Source organism: Cervus canadensis, chromosome 14 (genome assembly GCF_019320065.1).
Source record: "Cervus canadensis isolate Bull #8, Minnesota chromosome 14, ASM1932006v1, whole genome shotgun sequence".
Classification (NCBI taxonomy): domain Eukaryota; kingdom Metazoa; phylum Chordata; class Mammalia; order Artiodactyla; family Cervidae; genus Cervus; species Cervus canadensis.
This window is the reverse complement of record NC_057399.1, coordinates 17357094-17384460: the sequence shown is the minus strand read 5'-3', so window position 1 is coordinate 17384460 and position 27367 is coordinate 17357094. Positions and strand designations below refer to the sequence as shown.

At 42.5% G+C, this 27367-nt stretch overlaps 1 protein-coding gene across 9 annotated transcripts in view; it reads left to right on the top strand.

Moving 5' to 3' along the window:
• Nucleotides 1-26490, top strand: part of TLE4 (TLE family member 4, transcriptional corepressor) — a 152610-nt gene extending 126120 nt beyond the window's left edge. For all 9 annotated transcript variants that reach the window (XM_043486462.1, XM_043486461.1, XM_043486458.1 and 6 more), the window contains 12 exons: nucleotides 5598-5717; nucleotides 6693-6746; nucleotides 7241-7393; nucleotides 8830-8962; nucleotides 9336-9529; nucleotides 10031-10107; nucleotides 18157-18406; nucleotides 19855-20102; nucleotides 21475-21622; nucleotides 22343-22493; nucleotides 22847-22923; nucleotides 24803-26490. In XM_043486462.1, coding sequence (XP_043342397.1) covers nucleotides 5598-5717; nucleotides 6693-6746; nucleotides 7241-7393; nucleotides 8830-8962; nucleotides 9336-9529; nucleotides 10031-10107; nucleotides 18157-18406; nucleotides 19855-20102; nucleotides 21475-21622; nucleotides 22343-22493; nucleotides 22847-22923; nucleotides 24803-24910 — 1713 coding nt within the window. In that variant the 3' untranslated portion in view covers nucleotides 24911-26490. The remainder of the gene's footprint in view (nucleotides 1-5597; nucleotides 5718-6692; nucleotides 6747-7240; nucleotides 7394-8829; nucleotides 8963-9335; nucleotides 9530-10030; nucleotides 10108-18156; nucleotides 18407-19854; nucleotides 20103-21474; nucleotides 21623-22342; nucleotides 22494-22846; nucleotides 22924-24802) is intronic.
• Nucleotides 26491-27367: the final 877 nt, after the last annotated feature.

Genomic DNA, 27367 nt, shown 5'->3' with positions numbered 1-27367 from the left:
GGGGAGGTATTTTATTTATCTTTGTATTTTGTACTTAGTGGGTCTTCAGTAAATAACTTGTTCAAATGAGTCCATATGTGAACTGAGTAAAGATTGTGTGGTGTTTTCCGCATTACCAAAGACGTAATAGCTCTTCATGGAGTTGCAGATGTTTCACAACACGTACTTTCCCCTAATCCTCACAGCCACCTTTTAAGGAGGAGCTCCTGTTATTCTCGTTTTGCCCACTGAAAATGGAAGCTTGGGAGAGGTTCAGTAATTTGTCCAAGGTCACACAGCAAATGGCCTCCAATCCATAGCTGTTTGACTCAGTTACCCATAGCGTGACCATCGTGGTTACTACCTCTCTTCTTACTTATTCCTCTGATTCGATGGAATTTTGATTGTCTGCAAAAGAGTCTGGAATCGAGTTTTTCTCATCAGGAGAGAGGCAGAAAGACAAAGAGGGCAGTAGACCATTTTAAAAGAACGTGTTGTTCACAAAATGTTACAGAAGGTGAAACATTTATTACGAACTGACTCATTACTTTACATGGAGATTATATTAAATCTTGTTTAACGAGGGCAGTCTTCCGAAAGTCCTAGTCATTTTTGAAGGTGAATTGATTTATGTTAATTTGAAAAAAGCAAGTTCCATAAGGGTTATATACAGATTGTGTTTTTAATGACTTCCTTAATCAGGCAGGTTATTAAAAAAAAAAAAAGTCTTACTGTAATGAGCAGTAAACTGACAACCAATGACTGGCTTAGAGCCCTACCATATTCAGGCTTTTCACTACCAGGATGCTATAAATTTTAAGCTAGTTCACATAAATTTGCATGTGTTATGAGTCAGTAGGTAAGACGTGTGTTTTGATCAAATAAATTTCATTTTAAAGTTTTATACTTAATTTTTCCCGTTTGAGGATTATTTTCTCTGTCTCTCCTGGTTATTTCTTTATAAATGAGATAAATGTTAAAATATTAGTTTAAAAGAGCTCTGTGAACAGGAAAAGAAACATTTTGCATAATGCTGTACAGTATAATAACCTCAATCAGAAATGTGCTGAGAGATGGTATGGTTAGTTTGGTATAGAGTTTATTCAGGATATTCCCTTTGCTTCAGAACTTGTTGAAAATGTTTCACAACCATGAAATGCTCTGAGGACCAGGAGCCACGCTTAAGTCTGTGTGACTGGGATGCTAGGGCTCCTCCTGAAGGCCCCTCTGCTTGGAAGGAGGGGTGGACGGAGCCCCTGCTGATCTCCATCTGGCCTTTGTGTAGTCAAGAAAGTCACCGGTAATCTGTTTCTGAGACATCAGTCTTCTGCAGAGGAAGTGATGATTGAGGACATTGGTCATGGCATCAGTAAAGAGGCAGCAAGGCTCTGGGGCCTGACTTCTCTGTCCTCCCCACCCCTACTGCCATAAATAAACTTCCCCTGAATTGCCCTGACCTAAACTAATTGCTGTGCTGAAAGAACTGCAGTTAGGAGTAGCAGTATGTTCATCCCCTAAAGTGGGCTGGTTTTGATAGTAAAGATACTAGAGAGCAGGTGTAAAGTGGGGATAGTCCAGGACTTGCGGTCACCCTGACCAGATTTTCATGGTTCCCTCTGCCCTGTAATTATCCTCTTTATGTGTTTGAAAGCGGATTTACCCTTTGGTACCGAGTAGATGGGGTATCAGCTGATGAGCAAGCAAACCATAACATGAGTTTTAGAGTTCTTGATCATGTTTGTCTGCTCAGCCTTGGCATATTCTTGCTGGTTGGGATTTTGTAAGTTGGCAGGGACATCTGAGCACTGCACCTGTGCCTCTGGAAAGTGAAGTTAGCTTGAAATGCGTTTGAAATCAAATTAGAAAGTCCAGTGTGGAGGTGGTATTTATAGTCTTACCTGAAGTATTACACCAAGACAGTATTGTGATTGTTGAAGGATGTGTTTTAGTTCACAGCAGCCTATGGGAGCCCTACCATTATGGGCCATCTGCATGTCTGTGCTGAGAGACAGTGCTACCCAAATGCTTTTTATTGTGTGCCTGGGTACTTAGTCTGTCTGACTCTTTGTGATCCCATGGACTGTATCCCACCAGGCTCCTCTGCTCATGTGATTTCCCAGGCACGAATGCTGCAGCAGGTTCCCATTTCCATACTCCAGGGGATCTTCCCAACCCAGGAGATCAGGATTGCATCTCCTGCAGTTGGCAGGTGGATTCTTCACCACTGTGCCCCCTTGGAAGCTCTGCCCAAATGCTTAGAATAGTCCTTATGTGAGGCTTCAAATAGAAGATCCACACTAACTCCGCAGAAAATAATGTGGAGGCTCAGTTACATGCCAGGGACTGTGCCTTATACTTTATGTGGCTTCTTTCACTTAGCCTTCAGAGCACCCTGGTTGAGAAAGTGAGTGGGGTGTTGTTGACTACACATTGAGACTGAACAACATCCCCAAGGCTACAGGGCTATTAAGAAGATTTTTAACCCAGGCAGTCAGACTCCAGAGAGACACTCTTGCCTGCTGGTAAAATCTGTGCTACCTGTTACTATAATTAGCTGATTATAACACCACCACCTCTTTGGGGGTGGAGGAATGCTTTATAGAACTCTTTCTCATACTTGGTCATCTTTGATCTTGAGATGACAGAAGAGTCATGATGAAGGGGTGGGGCCACCCTTTTCAATTGCTGGAGGGCTTTGGTTGTGACATCAGTAAAGGGTCTTTCTGACTTTAAGCCTGTCTTCTCTATCCTCCTCACCCCCACCATCATAGACAGATTCCCCCTGAGTGTCCCTGACCCAGACTCATTCCACACTGAATGAGCTACAGTTAGACTAGCAGTTTTGCAACTGACTTGATCAACAACCTTAGTAAAGTCCAGGCTGGGTTTCAGACTAGGATCAAGAATTTTTCTCATTTTGAGCTACTCTGATTTATAATGTTAGGAATAACTGACTGTAACGCTTCTCTTTTATTACCAAAGCAGTTAGGATTTCCATGTAATAGGATTCATATATTTTATTATTTTTTCTTATTTTCATTTTGTTTCCCTCCTCTTTATCTTTTATTAGACATCTACATCCTTTTTTTCAATCTATCAATATGTGTTTACTTTTTAAAATTAAATTTCTGTTTTTTAATTCTAGGTTATTAGTTTTATTTTTTAGAAGTTTTTACTAACCATTCACATTTAAGATATTTTGCCCTCTCCAAATCAACCACTGCTTTCTCAGTGTGACTCTTTGTTCATAACAAATTTGCTAATTTACATGATGCAACTGTAAGGAAAAAAGATCTGTGTTTAATGTTTCTAAGTTTCTAGTTTTATAAAGCATAATAATGCAACTCTGGTAAGTTTCTTATGTAATAAGTTAGGGAAATACCTAAACTGACTAAGCTGTTAAAATAACAGTAGAGAAAAAAAAATAACAGTAGAGAAATAAAAATAAGCTTTTGTTGTAAAATCCTGATTTTTGTCTTTATCAGTGTCCAATTTCTCCTATTCACATGTCTAGCAAAAGTCCAAATGGCCTTCCAGTGGCAGAATGGTAGACTTGTTAGATTCATGATGAGAGTCCGTGCCAAGTCCAATTTGATTCTAGAGCAATTATGTTATTAGAACATTGCTGATTGCCCCAGTGTCTATTGTTCGGCTTAACCTTTAAATGCTAGTGGTAATTAACTACTTTATCATTCTACTGGGAAACTCCAACATGTAGAACTCTGTTCTACAGTAAAATTCACAAATAAAGTGCTACCCACAGTTCCTGAAACAGCCAGTTTAAAAAGAAAGAGCTATTTGCACATGTGTGCCAATAAATAAACATTACCATTTAGTATTTTTAAGAAAATATTTTATTATTGTTTAAAAATCAAGTTTTCCTTTTTGACCCAGTAACAGCAATGTTCAGTGGAGAGTATCAAAATCAAAAGACTCGGTGAATCATACACAGATGTACTCATTTTTCTTCTTGTTGTAAAACACCACATTAGTAGGATGAAGGGGTGTAGAAGTATATGATGGAGTAAGGCGAAGAAGGGGCAGAGCCACCACGTTGCCAGACCTAAGGGGCATCATGCCTCAGATCCTGCTCTACTGAACGACCTCCTGTGGATTTGTTCAGCCAAGGGGCCCTCTGGAAAGGAATGTACCACATGAATTTTGGATTACGATTGAGGTGTGCTGAGGGTTTGTGCAGTCATTTCTGTTCGTAAAAAATAATTCTTGGCAGCTCAGTGCCACTCATTGTGCTGGGTATCCCCCCCATCGGGGGTCTGCAGCCTGGAGTGGGAAGGACCTGCCTGACAGTGTCTGAGAGAGTATCAAACAGTGAAGCTAGAGCTGGTTCTTAAGAGTGATGAAAGAGGGTTTCAAAGGGAAGATCTGAGAGAAAGGACATTCTTGAAAGCCGGGGGAAAAAAAGGCTCCCAGTGCAGTGACAACAGGCCCGGGATAGGGTGGAGCGGCAGCATGCTGAGAGCTCTGAGACCAGGCCCGGGCTGAAGTGGGGCAGAGAGAAGGGCTTTGAAAGACAGCTACATTCAGAAGTTGGGGTGTTTTTCCCCTGTGGATGGTGGGATGCCGTTTGTCATTTTTAAGGGGGTGAGAATCTCTGGAAAGAGATTTGTTTGAGTATCCCAGAAATGTGGAGGATAGACTGGAAAGGGGAAAAACTAGATATAGGGGTTGGCATTAAATTGGTAGGTAGTAGCTCACAGATGGTGTTTGTGTGCATGATTTCAATGGCATAATGGTTGTAAAAGCCTGATTGCATTGGGTCATGGTAGGAAAGCAAAGCAGAAGCATTGAAGCAAGTCTTATGGTCTGGGAATGAGATTGGAACTCAGTGAACATAGATGAGAGTCAAGAAGCTATCAGTACACGTTATGAAATTGTTTGACTTGTACTGTTTTGCTTCTGTCTTCAGCCTTTAATGGCTAATGCCTGCCGTCTTTTCTGTCACCAAACATAAGAGTGAAGTTTGAGTAGCAGTAGTTACCATGCATGGTTCCTACATTTAGAGTAATCATATAAAACCTTGAGACGGACTGATACAGGAAGGAAGCGTTTAGAATTATTCATCCCCTGTCAATGGGAACCCACTTACTAGCCCTCAGTCTTCTTCCTCTAAACTCCCACCCTGCACCCCTGCCTCTGGAGCTAGTGGAGGAGTTGCCGTCGTCACATCTGACCACTAGGGAGTGATCTTTTCATAGCTGTAGTGACCCAGGGTGGGCTTCCCAGGTGGCACTAGAGGTAAAAAACCCATCTGTCAATGCAGGAGATGTAAGAGATGCAGGTTCAATCCTTGCATAGGGACTATCCCCTGGAGGAGGAAATGGCAACCCACTGTAGTATTCTTGCCTGGAAAATCCCATGGACAGAGGAGCCCAGCAGACTGCAGTCCATGGGGGCGCATAGATTCTGACACGACTGAAGCCGACTTAGCACGCATGCATGCATCAACCCAGAGTGGGAAGGGAAAGGCCTGTATACTCTTAACAGCTTGGTGAGCGTATACTAAGAGCAAAAAGGAGATAAAATCTCATGTGATTTTAAAAAATGACAAGATTAAATGACTGGTCATCTCTCAATTCTGCTTCCCTTTCTAATTCCAGAGCTCTTCGGTATCCCCATCAGCCAGTTTCCGCGGTGCTGAGAAGCACAGAAACTCCACAGACTATTCCTCTGACAGCAAGAAGCAGAAAACTGAAGACAAGGACATTGCAGCTCGTTATGTAGGTTCACTCGCCTTTGCTTTGGGGGGGCAGTTTATCCTGCTTTTTAATCCACAGCCTTTTTACCCTCTTAATGTTACCAACCAAAACTAGACCGCAAGATAACAACATTCTAGGAGAGAAAAATAGTTGATACAGTTGTAGCTGAGTGTCAGTTGGCTGACTGAAGGCCTGTGTTTGCAGGTGAATGAGCCAGGAAACAGCGTTTCATCTGGCAACTAATAGAGGACTTGTGTTCCGTATTATTTCTGTTAGGTGTATTTGCTTCCTTCCATACATTTCAAGGTGGTAGAATTTTCTGTGGCCAGCTAGAAATGTTAAGGGAAAATGTAAAATCACAGACAACCTGTTAAAATGTCTGGATGACCTCCTGTGCTGAGGAATGTAGCACGTTTTGGTGGAATGTTACTTCCAGAGACATCCAGATGTGTTCCTAGCATGGACCAAAGCTCATTTCCCTTCAGTGACTGCTGCTTCAGATCAGTGAAGGGAGCAAGCGGGATGGGACTCCCTGGTGTGGAGGCACGCAGACCACGTTCCACTTCTTGCCCTGCAAGACTGCAGGCTCAAAAGAAGCCAAGAACTTGAATTTTCATGTGAAACCTCCTGAATCAAAATTGTGGCTTCTTACCCAGTCTTTGAAAGACACTGACAGAACTATCCCGCCCATCTGTAGGCTGGATTATGTAGCATGGGCAGGCCAGGTGGCACCTGATATTCTAGACTAACAAGCCATAAGCTTTGACTTTTCAACTAAAATGGAATCATCCTATTACCTATCTCATGGCATCATCACGAGGAGTAAAGAACGCAGTACGTTGTAGAGTGTTTAGCACTGATTGGTGCAGTTCGTTTTTATAACGTGTGAGGAATTAATTACTCTGGACTTTATCTAGGGTAAATCTGGCTGCTTTTTTTTCTTTTTTTTTTTTTTTTGCTGGGGGAGGAGATAATGCTTCTCCATTGTCAATGCAGGACAGCGATGGTGAGAAGAGTGATGACAACTTGGTGGTTGACGTTTCCAATGAGGTATGTTTGTGGCTCATTTGACTTCCTGCTCTTACCCTGTTTTAACAATGACTAGTATCCCAACAATTAGTGTCCATAATGTTTTCTTAATTTCTAAAGGGACCCACAATTTGTTTATCTGGAAAATTTGTGTATTACACATCCTTTTTTATTGTTACTCTTGTCTATGAAGTGCACATACGTTCTGTTACCAACAGGAATGCACACCAGACATCTGTGGTCAGTCTACAGGTCTCCTTGACAAGTTACTTGCAAATTTGTAGAGTTTTTATTTTTGTTACTGTTTTAAAATAAATATGATAAATTTTGTAGTATTTTTATTGACCGCGATACTGAATATTTTCTACAGCAATTTAATAAGTCTTACGGTCTGTTCCAGAACATTTTTTTGCTCTTAAGCTATTGAAGACTTTTGGCTTGAAACGTCCACACCAAGTACTCTGGCATTGTGAATGTGCTGTGCTGTATTTGATACCCTTGATGTTCCTTTGTAGGATCCATCATCACCTCGAGGGAGCCCAGCACATTCCCCGAGAGAGAACGGCCTGGACAAGACACGCCTGCTCAAGAAAGATGCCCCCATCAGTCCAGCTTCGATTGCGTCCTCCAGCAGTACTCCTTCCTCCAAATCCAAAGAACTTAGCCTTGTAAGCAGTTGTTCATTTTTCTTGGGCTTTCCCAGGAGGCACTAGTGGTAAAGAACCTACCTGCCAGTGCAGGAGACATAAGAGACATGGGTTTGATCCCTGGGTCGGGAAGATTCCCAGGAACACATGGCAACCCACTGCAGTATTCTTGCCTGGAGAATCCCATGGACAGAGGAGCCTGGTGGGCTACAGCCCGTGGGGTTGCAAAGACTTGGACACGACCGAGCGACTGACACTTTCCTCACTTTCACTATCTTTCTTTGCATTGCCTGTTTCCAGATGATTAATTGTAATTAATTCTAAAGTTTTATTTTTCTTCATTTTTCCGTAGGACTTTGATCACTAAGTATATATATATGTTCAGTATTCAAGTTTAATTGGCAGAGGTACTTTGAAACAGAGTGGGCTCAGTGACTTGGTGATGGATGTTTGTTTTGTGAGTCTTTTTGTAAGGATGGGGGAAGGACATGGGGAAATGTAGAGAAACATGTCTCAGCGAAGATGAAGATATACACATTGGGGTTACAGAGATGGTTTTGTCATCTGTGGTTTATGGTAAATTTAGTTTTTGGCTTGGATGTGATTTTGTTGCTAGCTTTGTTTTGAATTATCAAGCTATATGACTGCAATAATTTTCCCTTCCTAACTAAAAAGTAATCTGTCATTTATAAAAGACTGTCCTGAGTCACACCACAAATCACAAATGCAAAAAATGAGACTGCTTGCAAGTCAGGATAATCTCCCTGTAGCCCCGTCTTTTGTGGCTGTGTAGTTAATTGCATTTTTATGTGATGTGTCTTCCTTTTTCCTCACCAGTTATTTCCTTATAACATAGTGTTAAAAAAAAATCAGTTTTCAAATAGCCTTTTGAATTCACAGTTGAAAGAAAGAAAATTCCTCAGTTTCTCTGCAAATTTGGAGGCTGTGTCTGGTACAGGGCTGGATTTAGTTTATTTCTGTTGTTTTCTCTTGGCCTTCTGGCCTGTTAATGGCAGCTCATCTGTGCTGATCTCTGTGATGATTCAGACTTGGTTCTTTTTTAAGGGGACCTGTTAACCAGGAACGCCTCTTGTGGCATGAACAATCCATCAGGAACCCAACGAAACTACTCAGTCTTAGAGCAACCAGCAAGTGGCCTGTCACATCGGGACATCGCGAACTGTCAGCCTTTGTCTGACTCAGACCAGTTTCCTGGAAATGGCCTCCTCTGCCCCAAATTCAGCTCTGATTTATGTCCTCCCGAACATTGGTTTTGTGGTCTCAGGGAACACTTTTTGTTTCTTTGTTAGCTCTTCTTTACTAATAAAAAGAGAGGCCCATGCTGAAGAATCTTCCATTTCTTTTTCCTCTCCTCCTTCTCTGCCTTTTCAAATGTTTAACATAATTGTTAAAATTGTGTTCTAATTACCAGTGTATTCCATTATGTCTCTTGTTAGAATGAAAAATCTACTACTCCTGTGTCGAAGTCCAATACCCCTACTCCACGAACCGATGCACCCACCCCAGGCAGTAATTCCACTCCCGGATTGAGGCCGGTTCCCGGAAAACCGCCAGGAGTCGACCCCTTGGGTTAGTCAGAAAAAAGTTTCTGTGTACATATTTATGCTTCCTGCTTTTAAAGAAACTAGAGCAATTTAAAGAGTGTAATACATTAAGAGTACAGTGATCAGCATGGACTGGCTGTGAGTTTTTTTAGTCCGAATCAAGCACCTGGCACTTACCCTGTCTGACACATAGTAGGTGTTCAATAAATTAAGGCGAATGTTTGAACCTTGACGAAAGCTTGAATGACTTTTGCGAACATTAGAATAAGCTTATTTGAATTACAGATCCTATTTCTTAACATATGTAAGAACGTGTTACTCCTTGTATTCATTAGCCCTCATTATTATTTCCTGTGTGTGTCCTTGGTTTTTCTCCTCCCTTCTGTTTGGGTCTGTAGCTTCAAGCCTAAGGACCCCCATGGCAGTACCTTGTCCATACCCAACCCCGTTTGGGATCGTGCCGCACGCGGGGATGAATGGGGAGCTGACCAGCCCCGGAGCTGCCTATGCGGGGCTACATAACATCTCCCCGCAGATGAGCGCAGCTGCTGCTGCTGCTGCCGCGGCCGCCGCCTACGGGAGATCACCAGTGGTATGTTGTGAACTTCTACAGAATAGAAATATTTCAGAGCTCAGAAAATGGCCATGCGTATTTTTACCTAGGGTAGTTTTTATAGCTTGAGGTATCTATGGAGCAACCTGTGCTTACTTATAAATTAAACTGCATGTCGTTATATTGTACGATTCATTTTCTTTCATAAGATAGGGGCAGTTTTTGTGTGTTATATTCCTTAAAAAAAAAATTCGAACCTACAGAAGTAGACAGATAATATAATAAATATAGGTCCCCTTTATTTGCATCATGAGCTTCAATAATAATACTGTTTTTTTAATGTTTGTTCCACCCCCAAGTATGTGACCATGAAATCATGTATATCCTCCTGTCATCTCATCAATGAATACTTGTATATTTATCTCTAAAATCCTATTTAAAAGCGTCTATTCTCCTAGGATTTGGAAAGGTACTGAGTAGGATGAAATGAGTTAATGTAACTATGTTTATTTCTGCTGCCTTGCTTGGGAACACTTTTAGGTTGGATTTGATCCACACCATCACATGCGTGTGCCGGCGATACCTCCAAACCTGACAGGCATTCCAGGAGGAAAGCCGTGAGTACCAAGCCCTGTGTCTCGTGCTCACTGTGTGTCTGGGCCCTCACTGGCGCTTTAGCCTCTGAGAGCTACTGGGCAGTGTTGGAAAGTTCCTTCAGCTTGCAGGGGTTTTTAGTTGTGGGGTTTTGGTGTTTTTTTTTTCAGAATATTTTTCTTTTTTTTTTTTTTCTTTTTAGCACAAGGCAAGAGGTAATGAGGTGGGGTTTTAGATTTTCAATTTAAAATCTCAAGCTTCTGATGTGGAAATGCAAATTGCTGGGGCATCTCTAGTAGTCAGATCTTCTCTACATCTGTTACTGATTTCAAGGCAATTTTTTCATTGTCTTGGGGGAAAAAAGTCATCTTATGTGCAAACCTAGATGCTCAAAATTAGAGCATGTTAGGGAAAGACAAGTCAAACTTCAAAGGCTGAAAAGAAAGAAGCTCATTTGTGTTTCTGGAAAAGGTGGCTTGCTCAGTTGGCTTCCTGTCCTGTGAACCGGGTATTTGGAGCCTCTGCAGTCATGGCCCCCTCCAGCCATGAAGGTGAAACACACACAGCGGTGGTTCCTCTTCTTGTACGTGCTGATCTCTCCCATGTGTCATTCCTTATCCTTCATTTTAACCCAGTGCACCTGATTTTTATTACTGCCTATGCACCGTTCTCTGCTCTTGGGGGCTCACAGTTTATGCTTGTTCAAGAAATGCTTGAAGATGTGTGCCAGCCTCCCCTTTCCCTGACCTCCTCTTGCTGGTTTATTCACTGCTGCACTCTCAGGATTTCATTCTCACCCTGTTGTTTCCCGCCTGTCTTCTTTTTTCCCCTGTGTTGCCGGCCCCACAGCATTAAACATGCCTGACCTTGACCCCTCCTTCACTTTCCACCTCATGTCTCATGTTCTTGGCTCTTCCTCTGCAGCTTCTCTGCAGACTCTACCCTAAACTTCCCTGTTGCGTCATACACAGTATTGGTTCCATAGCCAGATTGCTCAGTAAATATTTGACTGATTAATAAGTGAGTCAAGGCAAACTAGACTTTGAGTTCCTTGAGAGTTGAAGGTATAAATATCAATTACCATAAAACTCTGTGTATTTGTGTGTGTTCGGCAAATAGTTGTTGATTGACTGACAAGTCTTGTTGACCAAGAACCCTGGTGTAACTGAAGGTGAAAGTTTGGTCTGTTTCAAGCAGTGACTAAACAACAAGGTCAAGGATTAATCAAATAAACTGAATGCCTCCAAGTTTCATATAAATCTGTGGAGATAGAGAGGTTTCTTGAGGGGAGCAGTGTGGTCTGTTTCCAGGTACTGTGTGGACTTACTGCCTAGTCACCAGGCAGGGGTACCCAGAGCTGTAGTGTAACCACTTCCAGGTGAGGTGGTGCGTCACCCTTTCAGTAGGGCTGGTGGGTAACAGGATGGCTAAGAGTTTTTGTTCCTGGAATTACCAGGTCACACCTAATGCAGTTGGCAAGTGACATCAGGAAACCCCAAAGAGAGCATGGTGTGTTCAACAGGGGTTGGGTTCTGGAGTGTGATAGAGCCAAGGTTGAATTCTGACTCTACCGCTTGACACTAGGAAGGAGCTGACTTTATGCAGAGTTTCTCAACTTTGTGAGCCTCAGTTGGCTCATCTTTAAAAACGGGGCTGGTACCTCCCTGATAATAAGGGCATGAGGATGAGATGATATGATAGAGGTTTAGTACAGTGTTTGGTTTACAGTGACTATTCAGTCACCTGCTGCATTATTTCCCCTTGAGCTTTGCCCAGGTTATTATCAGTTTTTCAATTGCTTATGCAATAGAACATAGTGGGAGGCAGAGATACTGCAAGAAGATTAGACTGAGCATATTAGATTCCCTCTTCCTATCTTTGTGTGTCTTTAACAAGGCACCAAGACATACATATTAGCACTCAGTATGCATATAGAGAGAAATACTTTTATTGTAGATTTTTACAGAAGAGATGATGTAACATGGCTTCTAGATCACAGGGTGGAGAGTTGTGACACGCGTGCATGTTTTCCAACAGGAAAACTATCTTCTGTGCTAAAACATAAAACATAATAGAGCACCTAACAGCCTTCTTCATCACATACACAAAGGAACTGCTTTTCTTTAGAAGGACTTGAAACAGTTGTGCCTCTCTCTCCTTGTTTTGTTTTGTGTTTTTTTACAGAAAAATTGCTAGATAGTATCACAAATTATAATTAAATGTGTGTTCCAAACTAATGAATAAAATAGCATTTACTTGCTAATTCACATTGGGTCCTCTTGTTTATTCTGGTGAATTAACAGAAGTTCCTCTCAATAAGTAACTGAAATGACAACAGAGTTTAATTTTAACATCAGCCAAAAGTGAACTTTTTCCCTCACATGCTACTTATATGAGGCTTTTATAAATAATATAAAAGTAATCAATTAAAACCATTGCACTAATTATATTGTGGGAAATGGCATGTGACTTCAGCCATAACAAAAGGTCTCAGGTTTATGGGTTTTAAGCTGCTCACAATTCAGAAATTCTTCTCTGCTGTTGTTTTTATTTGTTTTTATAAAGCAAGATTTTTCAAAATAGGACAAGTTCCTGGCACACAGTAAACTCTCAAGTTTTATTTGTTGGCTGGTTAACCTACTACTAGTGGGTTCATGTGCTCCCAGAACCCAATCTTCTGTCCTACTGAATGCTACATGGAGTGCAACAGCCAGACCTTTCTTTGTGAATTTAGGGTCTAGTTCAGTCTTGTGAGACATCAGGTACTTGGAGAAGGTGTCATGAAGCTTGAAAGTGATGAGTGTGATGTTACAGAACCAGGCCCCTCTCAGAGGGAGGAGGAGGAGGAGGTACGGGTGGGGACGCCAAGAGCCTTCTGAGCTGTGCTGGGTTTTCATCCAAATCTGACGATCCAAGTAAAATTTTAAGCGTCCTCAACACACATGGTTTAAACAGGTCGATTTGCAGATGTCTGAATTGTTTGAAGTATAGTTCTGTCAGGAAGTCCAAACTTCCTTTCTCTTGACCATCTCCTTTGGAGACCACTTGTAGTAGCTCTTTGTAGCTTCATCTGCCGAGAGGGAGAAAGAGAGACAGATGGGGTAGAGAGGGTGGGGGGCAGAGAGAGAGAGAGAGTTGAGTGTATGTATGTATTTCTCTGGCTTCCTGCACCTGTTACTTCCAGCCCTCTATTTTCGTGATTTGTTGGACATCTCAGCTGGGCATCTTGAGTGTGTATTACTTGCAGAGCAAATTTATTATATTCACAGAGTGCTTCTCCAGATTTACCTGGTTTTCAGTGTACTCTGTTCCTTGCTCCCCTGTGCTCAGACGCTGTCATTATTGGCTTCTTCCTCTCTTCTCTCCAGTTAAGTCCTATAGGATTTTATATCCGCTGTTACTTCTCGTGTGCCATCCTGCTCCTTACCTGTTTCAGGTGCCCCATTGCCTCTCATCTAGATTATTGGAATAATTGTCTCCTATTCCTCCTATCTGTTGTACTCCTAGCTACCAAATTTATTCTGAGTGGCTTTGCTCCTCCTCCTACAAGCATTCTTCAGTAAAATCTATTTGTGAAATTCTCAGGCTGACCTTTCGTACATTGTGTGTGTGTGTGAGAGAGAGAGAGAGAGATTTTATCAAGCTGGCTCCTTCACCACTTAACTGTTTTGTCTCATTGCTGAATTCCTGAATTCAAACCAATCCAGGACTTCCCAAAATCATTTCACCTCATCCTTTTAGAGCTGTTTCCCTCCACCTGGAAGGGTTTTCCCATCTTCCTCTCTCTTTGGTGAAATCCTTCCATTCTCTAAAATCCATCTCCAGTACCATGTCTCATGAGACGTAAAGTTTATTTTTGCTTTTTAAACCACGACAGAACTTCATTCTTCCATCTTGCACCTGGTGTTGTAACCACTTTTATACTTTTCTCATCATACTTCCTAGATTATAAGCCACTTACGGGCAAGGCCAACATCTTACCTGATTTTGTATCTCTGCATGACATCTGTATCAGAATATGTGAATAAGGAGTATTGATGCATTTAATTAGATAGAGAAAAAAATGGATTTTTAAGCCTGCACCTCTCTCATTTCTAGAAAGGTTGGCTTTCATTACACGTTCCAGTACTTGTTGCTAGCTACACATTAGAGTTTGTTGAAATCTGATAATAAATATGTACTATAGCTTTCTTTTTTCCAGTCTTAAGTATCATTTATATATATATATATTAAACAGAGGGCTACATTATACCCTGAATGCAAGTAGACTCTTGAAATTCTTAATTCAGGGAGTTCCAAGAACATAGTAGGTGCTCACAGAGACGTTGGGGTTGAGTTGAAGAATGTCATGTTGAAAACCTCAAAAGAAATTATGTGCCTGGTTTCTTAACTATTTAAATTCTCAAGGCTCTTTAAAAATCATTAGTTATTCTGGAGGGGAGTGAAGGGATAGCTTTTCAAGGAGATTATCATTAAGAATGTATAACACCATCTCCAAACCTGGAATAATCTTCCTGCTTTCTTTAAGATTTACTTCATGGCCTCTTAATTGCTAAATCCATTAGCCTTTGTCTCCCCTCAGAATTTCTCTGCTGAGGAGACTCTCCACCTGCAGCGCTCCATGGGCTGCCCTTTGATTTACTTCCCATCAGCCTTCCTCGGAGCCAATGGCAGGCTTACAAAGGCTGTGCTGCCCTCCCCACCTCCCGTTCCATTCCGGTGTCTTCCAGAACTGAACTCATTCTGCCTTCATGTGAAAACCCAACCCATCTCAGATGTGTGCCTGAGTCTCCACCCCCGCTTCTGCCTTGTTGGGAGATATCTCTGTTATTAAGACTTTACACTTGGCTTGGGATCTTCCTCCACTCAGAGGCTGCCGTCATCCTGGGTGTCAGTGGTACGCAAGATCAGCCCTTCCGTAACCTCATCTCAGGCCTCAGACCACATCATCTCTAATGAACTTCTGTCCTCTTTGACATCATTTATCTACTTAATAGAGCCCAGGGAAGACCTTGTCATCACTCTCCACTGTGTCACCTCCATGAGCCCCACATGCCATCGAGAACAGCGTTCTCTGCCTCTACGCAGCCACAGAAATCTTTGGAATTGCAAATCTCTTCCCAGCTTTCTTACTGTCTCTCAAGCGTAGGATACTAGCTTCTCCCCTAGATTGCCACGTTAGTCCCCTGACTGGTTTTCCTCCTTCTACAATCCTTTCTCATCCAACAACTAGAACGATCCTTTGAAAACATGAATTGAATTGCATCACTCCCTGCCCTACACAGAAGTCTCCAGTGACTTCCCGTTCTGCTCAGAATAACAGCCCACAGTCCACAACATTGCCTCTGAGGCCTTTTTAACATGGATCCTGCCTCTTCCTCCAGCCTCTCACTCTCCAGTGAGTGCTTGCTGGCCTCCTCCTCACATGGCTCTTCTTCTAGAACTTCAGATTTGCTGTTCCCATCCTGCCATACTCTCCTCCTCTCTATATGTGAGACTGCGTCCTGCCTTCAGGGCTCAGCTTGTACGCTATCTCAGACCTCACTGTGCACCTTTCGTCTCTCTTATCTGAAACCCTGTGTGTGTGTGTGTGAGAGAGAGAGAACTGCTGTCTGAGGTTATTTATTTATTTGCTTATATATTATCTCTCTTCCCTTCTAGGATGTAGGCTCTGGAGATAGGGACTTTATCTATGTTGTTCACCTCTGATTCCCCACCATCTGATGGTACTTGGCAAATATTGGGCATTTATTTAGTAACTATTTTCTGACTGAGTAGTATAAACATTCTATCTCCCTCTGGCCTTCAGTTGACCATCCTCTTCCTCCTCAGATCATCTTCCTTTCTTGGCCAAGGTAATTTAACATCTGTTGTTTATATTGCAGCCCAATTGGCCCAAATGGGGCAATTTTCCCTGTTCTTCTCACCTTGTCAAATTCTCCATTGTTCATAGCACTGACCATATGACAGCTTTATTTATGTGAGTATCTCACTGATGCACCAGTGTATCAGCCCCTCAGCCCATCTGCCAACTACCCCAGCGCCCAGAATGTAACTTTAGGGGAACAGGGGATATGCGGGGTTTTTTTCTCTTCATTGCATCAAGTGCATCACGCACTGGGATACCCGAGAAATAAGTTACTGACCATCTGTGCCACCTTTGCATGTTATCCTGTCTCCTGATTTTCTTTCTCTCTGACTGCTCTTGCTGGGGTCCCCTAAATGTTGTAAGCATTTTCTTAAGTTCTGTGTCTAGTCTGCTCATTGCATAGTCTGCCCCAGGTTTACCCTTTTCTGCTCCTTTAGCTTCAGCTCTCACCGACACTTTGTGGATGAGCACACAGTGATCTTTCTGACCTAACCTCTCTTCTGAATCACAGTATTCAACTTCCGGTTGAGACGTTTGATTCCTCACCTGCCCTCAAGTTGAAGAAAACCATACTGTTTACCTCCCCACATGTCTCCCCTTTGGTTATGCCTCCCTGTCACCCTCACTGATGCATATTGTAGCCTTGCTAGTCAGTTGGTTCCAAGCCTGAGCACCCTTCTCAGCATCTCTCGCTCCCAGGCCACACATCCAACACGTCTCCAAGTCCTGCTGCTTTGACCAAAGAAATATATTTCTTGGTTTCCCAGCTTCCCACCACTTCCCCCCTCAGCAATCTGACATACTGCTTCTCTTCCACATCCCAGTTCTCAGTGTAGTCTACAGAGCAAGGGAAAGCCCTCTGCCCTCTGGTCCCTAAATCTTCCACAGCTTTGTCCTTTCTGGGGACTATCAAGATGTTGTTGATGATATTCTCTCAGTAATGGGTCAGATTTGGATGCCTGTGGCTATTCTGTAGACTTTTGCACTAAGGAACTAGAAACTGTTTTGATTCTAAAACTTCCTGATAGATCCAGGCTCCTGTCCTTTGTCTACCCCTAAATGCTTTTCCTTGGTATGTCTTTCATAAACTCCTTTCCGTAAACAGAGCACATTCTAAAGCTCCATGCCAAGGAACATGACATCATTTCCAAAGTGGGCTGCTGCCCGTGATGTTCCCTGAGACAGGCCCTGCTCCCTCCTGCTCACTGCCAACATCTCCCGCCTCCTGGAACCCAACTTGCATCATAACAGGCTCACTTGTCATCTGTTCCCTGAATTCAGTGCCTTAAGAATAGAGGTGTCTACTGAGGGAGGTGCTTGAACTTAAGTGAACTAAATGCTTTTACAACTAGAGGGTTTTCCCTGGAAATGATTTGGAAATGGAGTTGCTGATACGCACTAACAGGTGGGCATCTGGGGCAGTCACACAGGAGGCTTTTTTAGGTTCTGATTCCATTGGGAATTAGTGGGATTTGTTATTGTCAAGTCTGATGGAACTTAATCCAAAAAAAAAATGTTTTTATTCTTTTTGGTGTCCCATATGCTATTTCACCATGTAGGCTTAAAGCATTGTAATGCCTTAAAAGTTCATAATTTGAGCTTATTGATTTTCATTAGTAAGTCACTTGATTGGAGTGAGGTGATCTATAGGTTAAAATTTTATCACAGGCTTCTGAATCACCTGAATTACAAGGCAATGCCAGTTTGCATTGGAAGTGTAGATAGTATACTGGGCATTGGTAATCTTATTTAATTCTCTGAGAAGTATAGGTAGCATTCACTCCATTGTAAAGACCCAGAGGAATCGGGTGGAAAGGGAGGTGGGAGGGGGGATCGGGATGGGGAATACGTGTAACTCCATGGCTGATTCATGTCAATGTATGACAAAACCCACTGAAATGTTGTGAAGTAATTAGCCTCCAACTAATAAAAAAATAAATAAATAAATAAAATAAAGATAGAGACTGCGTCATCACTGGTGTCATACAGCAGGTAGCGAAGAGCTGACCTGATATTTGATCAGAGACTTAGCTCTATAGCTCTGAAAGTTAAGTTCTTTCCACCATATTCATTAAATTTGACCTGTTTGCAAATCATAAGTAGCTCTGAAAATGTTTTATTTCTCATCTCATTGCAGTGATCAGTTAAGTAACATTTTTCACATTCTCCCTTTTCCTGTCTTGTCTCCTCCCCACTGTCTTAGGGCATACTCCTTCCACGTTACCGCAGACGGTCAGATGCAGCCCGTCCCCTTCCCCCCAGACGCCCTTATCGGCCCCGGCATCCCCCGACACGCTCGCCAGATCAACACCCTGAATCATGGGGAGGTGGTGTGCGCAGTGACGATCAGCAACCCCACGCGACACGTGTACACAGGTGGGAAGGGCTGCGTCAAGGTCTGGGACATCAGCCACCCTGGCAACAAGAGCCCCGTCTCTCAGCTCGACTGTCTGGTGAGTGAGCATGAATGAACATGTTTTAAGCCTTCATTCACAAAATAGGCTGGATGTACCAACAGCATGCAGATTGATCCTAAGTGGGTGGCTGTCTTCAGTGGTTTGTGGTTTTTAACTCGCCTCTTGTCTTCTTTGAGTGACTCCAGGTAGATTCATCTGGTTCATCACATGTGGCAGGTACTCCAGTAGTTTTCATTCACCCTCCCCAGTTCCTGGGAGCAGGCACTTTACTTGTTTTCCTGTCCGATTAAAAAAGTTTAAGAAAACTAAGACAGGACTTCCTTGGAAGTCTGGACTAGACTCTGCACTAGAGGGATGGGTTCAGTCCGTGATTGGAGAACTAAAATTCCATATGCCACTTGGCGGTAGCCCCAAAAAAAAGACTAAGAGCCCATGGTGGTTTCTGTGAGAGTGCTCCCAAGTATCAAAATCTGTCACTTTTTGAAGACAAGCAACTTAATACTTCATGTCATAAATGCTACTATTGCTGCTGCTAAGTCACTTCAGTCATGTCCTACTCTGTGCGACCCCATCCCTGGGATTCTCCAGGCAAGAACACTGGAGTGGGTTGCCATTTCCTTCTCCAATGCATGAAAGTGAAAAGTGAAAGTGAAGTCGCTCAGTCGTGTCCGACTCTTTGCGACCCCATGGACTGCAGCCTACCAGGCTCCTCCGTCCATGGGATTTTCCAGGCAAGAGTACTGGAGTGGGGTGCCATTGCCTTCTCCGATGATAAACGCTTGCTACCCCCTTATCTGTCTCATGGGTATTCGTCCTTCAGTTACTTAAGAAATTTCAGTTTGATTTTTCTTCCTTGGGTAGACAGGAGAATTTTTGCAGCAGCACAGAGCTAAATCAGTTTACTATAGTTACACAAGACTCCCCTAACCTCATGAGCTGAGGACTTGTCTTTTTTTCTGTCACTTAACACACCTTGGCCAAGCCTTGCCTCCGGTTGGGCCTGCTTAATCAAGCCCACAGTGTCCCTCGGCCAGGTAATGCTGGGCCTGGCAATCGGAAGGGACTGCAAGGTGTCTAAGTCCTTGGCACTTTCTTGGCGGCAGAGAAGCAGGGCCTTGCAGCAGCCAGATCTCTGTACCCAGTTTCCAGGCCTGGCTGCTCCAGGGTGATGAGGGCTGCTGAGTCTGTAGGTGCAAATGACTCTGGCGGCTGGTTGACTTGCTGGTGGTGGGAGTGGGTCTACATCTTTGTATTTTCATGCTAATTAAGATTAAATATCTCAGTACTAAATTTTGTAGATCAAGTTTAAGTACTTCCTTAATTTCATGTAATTTGCTAGCATTAATCCACTTTATCATTGTCATAAGTGAAAATGGCTCATTAAAGCCAGGAGGGAACACAATACTTTTATGGATTTCTGCTCTCATGTTAATGCTGTTTTCCTTTCCTCATGAGTAACCTCTTGATGGGTTTTGTCTCTACAGAACAGGGATAACTACATCCGTTCCTGCCGATTGCTCCCTGATGGTCGTACCCTAATTGTGGGAGGGGAAGCCAGTACCCTGTCCATCTGGGACCTGGCGGCTCCCACCCCGCGCATCAAGGCAGAGCTGACGTCCTCGGCCCCCGCCTGCTACGCCCTGGCCATCAGCCCCGACTCCAAGGTCTGCTTCTCCTGCTGCAGCGACGGCAACATCGCCGTGTGGGACCTGCACAACCAGACGCTGGTGAGGTGGGTCAGCAGGACCCTGCGCCAGGGCCGAGGACTTAACTGTGCTGTGCCAGGGAGCTGTGTGTGTGTATTTTCAAAAAGATGAAATACAACTATCTTACTCAAATTGTTAAGAGGAGAGAGCCATTTTAAAATGCTGTAAAATCTTGTTTTCTGCACCATTTGAACTTTATTGGATAAGGACTTCTTTGTTCTTTTTTTTTGAATTATACTAAGCACATCCAATTCACATTTTAAAATATGAGGTTGATTTTACATAATTAATACATGTAAGGTGTCCATGAGCTTATTAGACACCTATAATTTGTTAGCCATCTGTGCTAACAAGCCATCCTTGTTGATAGACACTCGTTGAGAAGGTTCACCGTGTGTGGCTGTCTCCTTGGTGCCATGTATATCTGACACATTCTTTCCTTTTGACAAATAATCGTTGAGCTTGTACACTGGGCCCAGGTGTTGCGTCTGGTGTACCTCACCCTGAAAAGGTTTAGATGATCTAGTCCCACCTTCCAGAAGGAATAGAAGTAATGGTATTTGTGTAGAAATGAGGTGATACAGGATTGGCACTGATAGGAAAAGCCCTGAAGCACATGCGATCTTCAGGCATCAACACCTGGGAGAGCAGGAGACAAGAGGTGTGAACCGCTGACGGGTCTGCGGAGATTGTGATGGAGCCCAGCGACAGGGTGAAGGAGAGGAGACCCCTGCCGTCCATCTGTAACTTATTTTGCAGGATGCAACTCTATGAGTGATTCCAAAAACAAAGTAGTCATCACTTTTTTCCCTTTAGAGTAAGGTTCTTATGAGGAACTGCTTCTAATCCCCACCCCCAGCACCCGTTTCTTACACATTTTACGTGCTCCTTGGGCAGCCTCATATAGTTGCATTGTTGCTCAATGGCAGAATTTGTCCTGCCCCTTCCTATGCTGCCCCCCCCCCCGCCCCCAGAGCTTTCAGAAGGGAAAGATCTGCTACATCCTCCTACCTTCTCTCCTTCCTTCATATCCCAAGGATAGAGTAGGTCTCAGATGGTATATTTGATTAATTCTTATTCATGTAGCTGTGTTCTCTTGTTTCAGATGGACATCTTTTTCCTATCAGTTATTTCAGTCATGTTTTAGCATATGAGTAATTTGAAGAGTACTTCCTAAGTTTTCATAAATAAAAAGTGCAAGAGATTCAGCATCTCAATTAAACTTTAATCTCTCTACATATATGCTCTGTTATTATTTTGAATAATAGAAAACCTAATAAACCAAAAGGACATTTACCAATCAGGCCTGCAGTGAAACTGATGACTGAGGAATTCTAAACTAAGTTCACCTAAAAACTTACAAAGTTCAAGGACTTTTCTCCATGTTGGCATCCTCAGGCAGTTCCAGGGCCACACGGACGGGGCCAGCTGTATCGACATCTCCAACGATGGCACCAAGCTGTGGACGGGCGGCTTGGACAACACGGTCCGGTCCTGGGACCTGCGCGAGGGGCGGCAGCTGCAGCAGCACGACTTCACCTCCCAGGTGCGGCCCGGCACTGCCGTCTTAGAGACGGGTTGTGTGGGTATGTGCGAGGCTTGAGCAGCGGTTCGTTCACCGCGTGGCCGGGTGGCACGAGTGGTAAAGAACCCGCCTCCTGGTGCGAGAGACATAAGAGATGCGGGTTCGATCCCTGGTTGGGAAGATCCCCTGGAGGGGGAGGACATGGCAGCCCACTCCAGTATTCTTGCTGGAACATCCAATGGACAGAGGAGCCTGGTGGGCTGCAGTCCATAGGGTTGCAAAGGATCGGACACGACTGAAGTGACTTGGCACACCCACGACTTTGTGAGATACATGAGAGACTCCAGCAGCAGTGCCTTTACCGTGTGACAGTCACTTTTGACGCTGAATTAGATAAGGAAACTTTTATTATTTATTGTCAAAATACAATGGTGTATATTTTATTGACAGATTTTTTTTTTTAATCTCGTTTATTACAAGCTTTTTGCAAACTTTTATTTCCATAACCATTACTCTGTAGACCTTTGAATTTCTCACAATTGATTAGTAAGTTAGATTGTGGACATCTGACTCATTACTTGGGGTTACACGTTTGCCTTTGATTTCTTCCTGCACAATTCACATTGTCTTGATGTCCTTCATCATTTAAGTAGTAGCCCCAGAGGAAGCAGTGCCTCGCCTCCCTGTTAAAGGAAGCGCATCCTCTGTAGCCACCGTCATTGTCTGCTGTTTCCATTCTAGATCTTTTCTCTGGGCTACTGCCCAACTGGAGAGTGGCTGGCCGTGGGGATGGAGAACAGCAACGTGGAGGTGCTGCACGTCACCAAGCCGGACAAGTACCAGCTCCACCTGCACGAGAGCTGCGTGCTGTCTCTCAAGTTCGCCCACTGCGGTAAGCGAGCCCCCTGTGTCTGCCGTCTGCCCTTCCGCCTGCCTGCTGCTGCATTTCAAGTCAGGTCTTCAGTTCAGGGGTGTGTCCCTCCTCGGAATTCGCCTGCTTTCTCACACAACGCCTACTTCCCTAATACTGTGTCATTTTCTGGTGTCTATCTACTTCATCCCTGTCCTAAGTATAAATAACTCATTTATACAGTGTGAGAGTGGGCTTTATTTTTCCAGTGAAAAGAAACTTACTTGTTTCAGATTAGGTAAGTTTTCTGTGTTATCATTGATGCTCTGTAACACAAATCTTGGGATTCTCAAAGAGTAATAAACACTGCCTTTTTTGAAACCCTATTTCTTTAGGCAAATGGTTTGTAAGCACGGGAAAGGACAACCTTCTGAATGCATGGAGAACACCTTATGGGGCCAGTATATTCCAGGTAACGCTTCACATGTGTAGCCTTCACTCCCAGTATGCTCACCGCATGGTTCTCTGTGCTGTGTGGTTCTCTCTCTTGTTTACATGTTAGAAGTTTCATGTCTTCTCTGAAATTTCATTTTTTGCACTGTGGCTTTTAAAAATTTTGTGTAAAATTTGAGCATTTTGCTTGAATACTAATTAGCATCTTATTAATATTTCTGTCCCCACTACCCCAAAAAGAGTGCTATAGGAAACTAAGGAATTTGGACTAATTTTATAAACTTTTATTAACTCAGTGGTACTTTGTGTAGTTTGTGGAATTATTTGTAGGAGAACTGGATTGTTGGCATGATACACACACACAAGTCTCATCTCTCTTGCTAGTATGTGAGAATTTCATAAGCAAGTCAAAGATTTCCTTTTTAACCTTATGTATTTGGGATGCTATTTCCTAGGTGGTTTTAGGAATAGCATAATAGATTTGCAGCCTTCTTGACCACGTGGTATTAAGTCATCATAGAGGAGATTAATTCATTTGAATCTAAAACTGCATATATTGAGTGAAAGTACTGTGCAAGGTAGTAAAACAAAAATAGCATATTCATGCTGTCTTGGAGTTTATAATGTAATAGAGGAGTTTTTGTATCATAGCTTTTGGACGGTCCCAGCCAGCACTTTTTTAAAAGATGTATTTATTTTTGGCTGTGCTGGGTCTCTGCTGCTGTGTGCGGACTTTCTCTAGTTGCAGTGTGCAGGCTTCTCATTGTGGTGGCCTCTTTTGTTGAGGAGCGTGGGATCTAGGCTCATGGGCTTGGTAATTGCAACTTTGGGGCCCTAGAGTGTGGGCTGAGTAGTTGTTGTACATGGGTTTTGCTGCTGCAAAGCCTGTAGAATCTTCCTGGACCAGAGATGGAACTCATGTCCCCACATGAGCACACAGATTCTTAACCACTGGACTACCAGGGAAGTCCCCAACCAGCACTTTTTTGAAAAATGAAAGTATTTTAAGAGTATATCTTTTTATCATAAGTGTGTTGTATCTGCTGGTTTGGGGAGTAAAATGTATTTAATTCAGGTTGCGATCTGAACGTTTGAGAAATGGTGGTAGTAGGTTAGCATCTACATGTCAAATATTTATTTATTTTTTTTGCCTGTTCAAAGCCCCAGTAAAATCTTGTGGGATTTGTTTGTTTATTTAGCACAGTTAAAAGTTAACCGTGAATGCTTTGCAATTGGTGTAGTTGGATGTGGTACTGGAATTCTGTGAGGGGTACATTTGTCCTCCTAACTATTGAACTCACTCCCACTTGCAAATTTACGTTCTGTTTTTACATGAGGGTTAACTAGGATTTATATTAGAAATAGTTTTACATTCCTTGTCTCAAAAAAAATAGTCTTTTCAGTGCAGTTCCCCCTTATTTAACCTCATCTAGACTCTGAGACTAACCCTCTGAGGTGGCAGACGGGTAAAATAGGGCCAGACAGGTTAAGTGATGGTGTCTAGTGTTCTGCAGCTCCCATCTACACCCAAGCCATCTGAGTGGAACCAAGGGTTCCCATACTGAGAACACTGCCCTTCGCTGGAGACCAGGATTTGAAGCAAAGCCTTCCGTCGTCAGCAGGGCGCTTGTACCTTGGACTTGCCTGGCGCTCAGCTCCCAGTCTTCTCCGCCCCTTCCCCAGTACCGAGGCAGAGGGAAGTGTCAGTGGGAAGGCACCTGGCCCAGCCTTTCTAAGAATAGACCTTAAAGGGACTAAGGGGCTGTTTCCTCCTGGGGCTTCTTTTTAGTTAAGGGAACATGCTCTGCTTCTTTTTGCTCTGAGTCCTCCAGTCCTGCCTCTCAATATTCATGGGTTTTTCTTTCAGTCTTTAACGTGTTTGTGTGTCTCTTTCCCAGTCCAAAGAATCCTCATCGGTGCTCAGCTGTGACATTTCTGTGGATGACAAATACATTGTCACTGGCTCTGGGGATAAGAAGGCCACGGTTTATGAAGTTATTTATTAAGGACAAATCTTCATGCGGAATGGACTCCTTCTCCTTGTAGCACTTTTTTCTCTCATCCTTCTGTTCCCCCGCATCCAAAACCAAGGATTTCCTATTACTCATTGCAGTTGTGGAGTCAGCCCCTCCTCCCCCACTTCCTCCCTGCTATTGAATTGTGAATACTCATTAAGAACCTGTGATATCAAAATCTTCAGCTATCTACTTGGAAGATCATGGATAACCCTACTTAACAGTGAAAGGAATCTTTAATTATGTATTATATCTGTAATATATTTATTTTGTTTAAAGAAGGCTTTCTAACAATGACTGACTAAATAAAGCTGTCTGTTCCTGCATTGGTAATGAAGATGCGTTGTACTTGATACCCGTCCCCCCCTTTTTTTGGCAAAGGAGGGGAAAGGAAGGTTTAAAATAACTGATTAAAAATGTCACTAAATGTAGACTAATGACTGTATAGAGATGTGAAATGTATAATTACATATGGAAGCAATATGTTGCTGTGTTGTTAGATTTTTTGTTTTTGTTTTTACATATTTTAAAAGATGTTCAGAAATTTAAACAATTAGAATGTGACAGACCACATATTCATTTGAGTCTATTCGGACAACTTTAACAAATATATCTATAGCTTTAGATTATACTCGATAAAAGTACTTGGACTTTTTCTTTTTTTTTTCTTTATTTGACTTGTTGACAAGTGTCTTTGTAATATGTTTTTAATTCCTTTTTTATTGTATAATAGACAGATGAACAAATCAAATTTGGCCTAAAAGGGAGAACTAAATCCCTTCTGGATATTTTTGCCACATTTCTTTGCAAAGGGAGATGTATGCCTTTGGGCAGTTTTGTCTAAGAGAAATTAGGGGCTATTTTTTGGCATGTTCTTTGGGAATGGCACAGATCCAGGGGAGGAGTCCTCCCACTGTGCAGGTCAGGTCTTTTACAAAACAAGGACAGCAGAGGAGGATTTGCAAGGGCCTTCCTCTGAAAACCAGGAAGAATGGACTCTCACCTGGGATGAGGACTTGCTTTCTTTACCTCCGGTTCTTTCCATGTCTTAGTTGGATGTCCCCGAAATGGACACAGGCTGTGCCGTTGTGCCAGAAACATTGTTGTTATCTTTTATGTTGTTGTTGTTGTGTTAAACTATGATATGTGACTCCTTTTTTTAATTATTATTATTTTGTTCGAATGCTTTAAAAAAATCTTTTAAGTCTGTGGATCTGCTGATGTACAGTGCCTTTGCTGCTATGGATCAAAATCAAGAGAACTGTGTAGATAAACTTTATTGTATAAGTAGAAAATTACTTAATTTCATACTAGAAATGGATGGATGCTGCAAGTTGAAACGGACTGTCCATTGACGTTCCTAATGTGGTAGCAGAAAACAAAATGGTGTCTTAAGTGCTTCGTGTTTGATGTCATTAACAGTTTCGTAAAACTCTACAGTGTAGAAAGATTTTGATACTAAACTGTGCATTGTACATAGTTCTAATGCATTGTATTGACCACCAGTACTTCTATAATGGTAGATTGTTTGTGCATTCAGACTTTTAAGCATTAAACATAAGTAACTTCTAGTATGCTTATTTCTAATTCTTTGTTTTGCTGACTTTAGTTTTTTCTTTTTTTTTTACTATGCCACTCCTATATATGAAGACTTATTAGTTTTATTCAAGGGAGGTTGTTAAAAAGTCATGAGGGCTTTTTATTGTTGCTCTTTTAATTCTGTCTTTGTTTTCCTGAGAAGAGCTAGAAGGGAGAGTGGATAGAAGTTACTGATGACAGGTTGCTACCAAATATTTATTGATTGCCTCTTTAGTTTGTCAAAAAGTTGGCTTGTTACTCAGAAGTCTTGATGTCTTAGACCTGTACTGTGCTGTGCTGTTCAGTATGGTTACCACTAGTTAGCCATTTGTGGCTATTTAACTTGATTAAAATTAAAAGTTCAATTTGTCAGTCATACTAACTACATTTCAGATGTTCAGCTTGCCACATGTGCCTAATGGCTATCATGTTGGACTCCATAAATTTGTAGGACATTTCCATCATCACAGAAAGTTCTGTGAGACCAATGGTGCTTTAGAGTTAGCACATGCATGCTATTTCCAGCCTTTGCAAAACATTCCCAACATGATACACTGAAGTCTTTGAAAGCTTAAGATCCCTTGGGCTGCTCCTGGTTGAGTGTGTGAAGCTTCAGCATAAGAAAGCACTTAAAGAATTCTAAACTTTGGGACTCAAAAACCTATCATTTTATAGATCCACTGGGTAGAAAGAAAGCTGAAGATTGGGAGCCTCATGGTGGTCTGGAGTGTCTCAGTGATGTAGCTGTATGAGGTATTGAGTGGTCAGGTGCTAAGAATTTAGCAGTTTTCATCGTGGAAGTAACACTTCAAATGTGAGTGGTATGAGTGCTGCTATATCAGATAGGATAATGTTTTACAGTATTCTTAG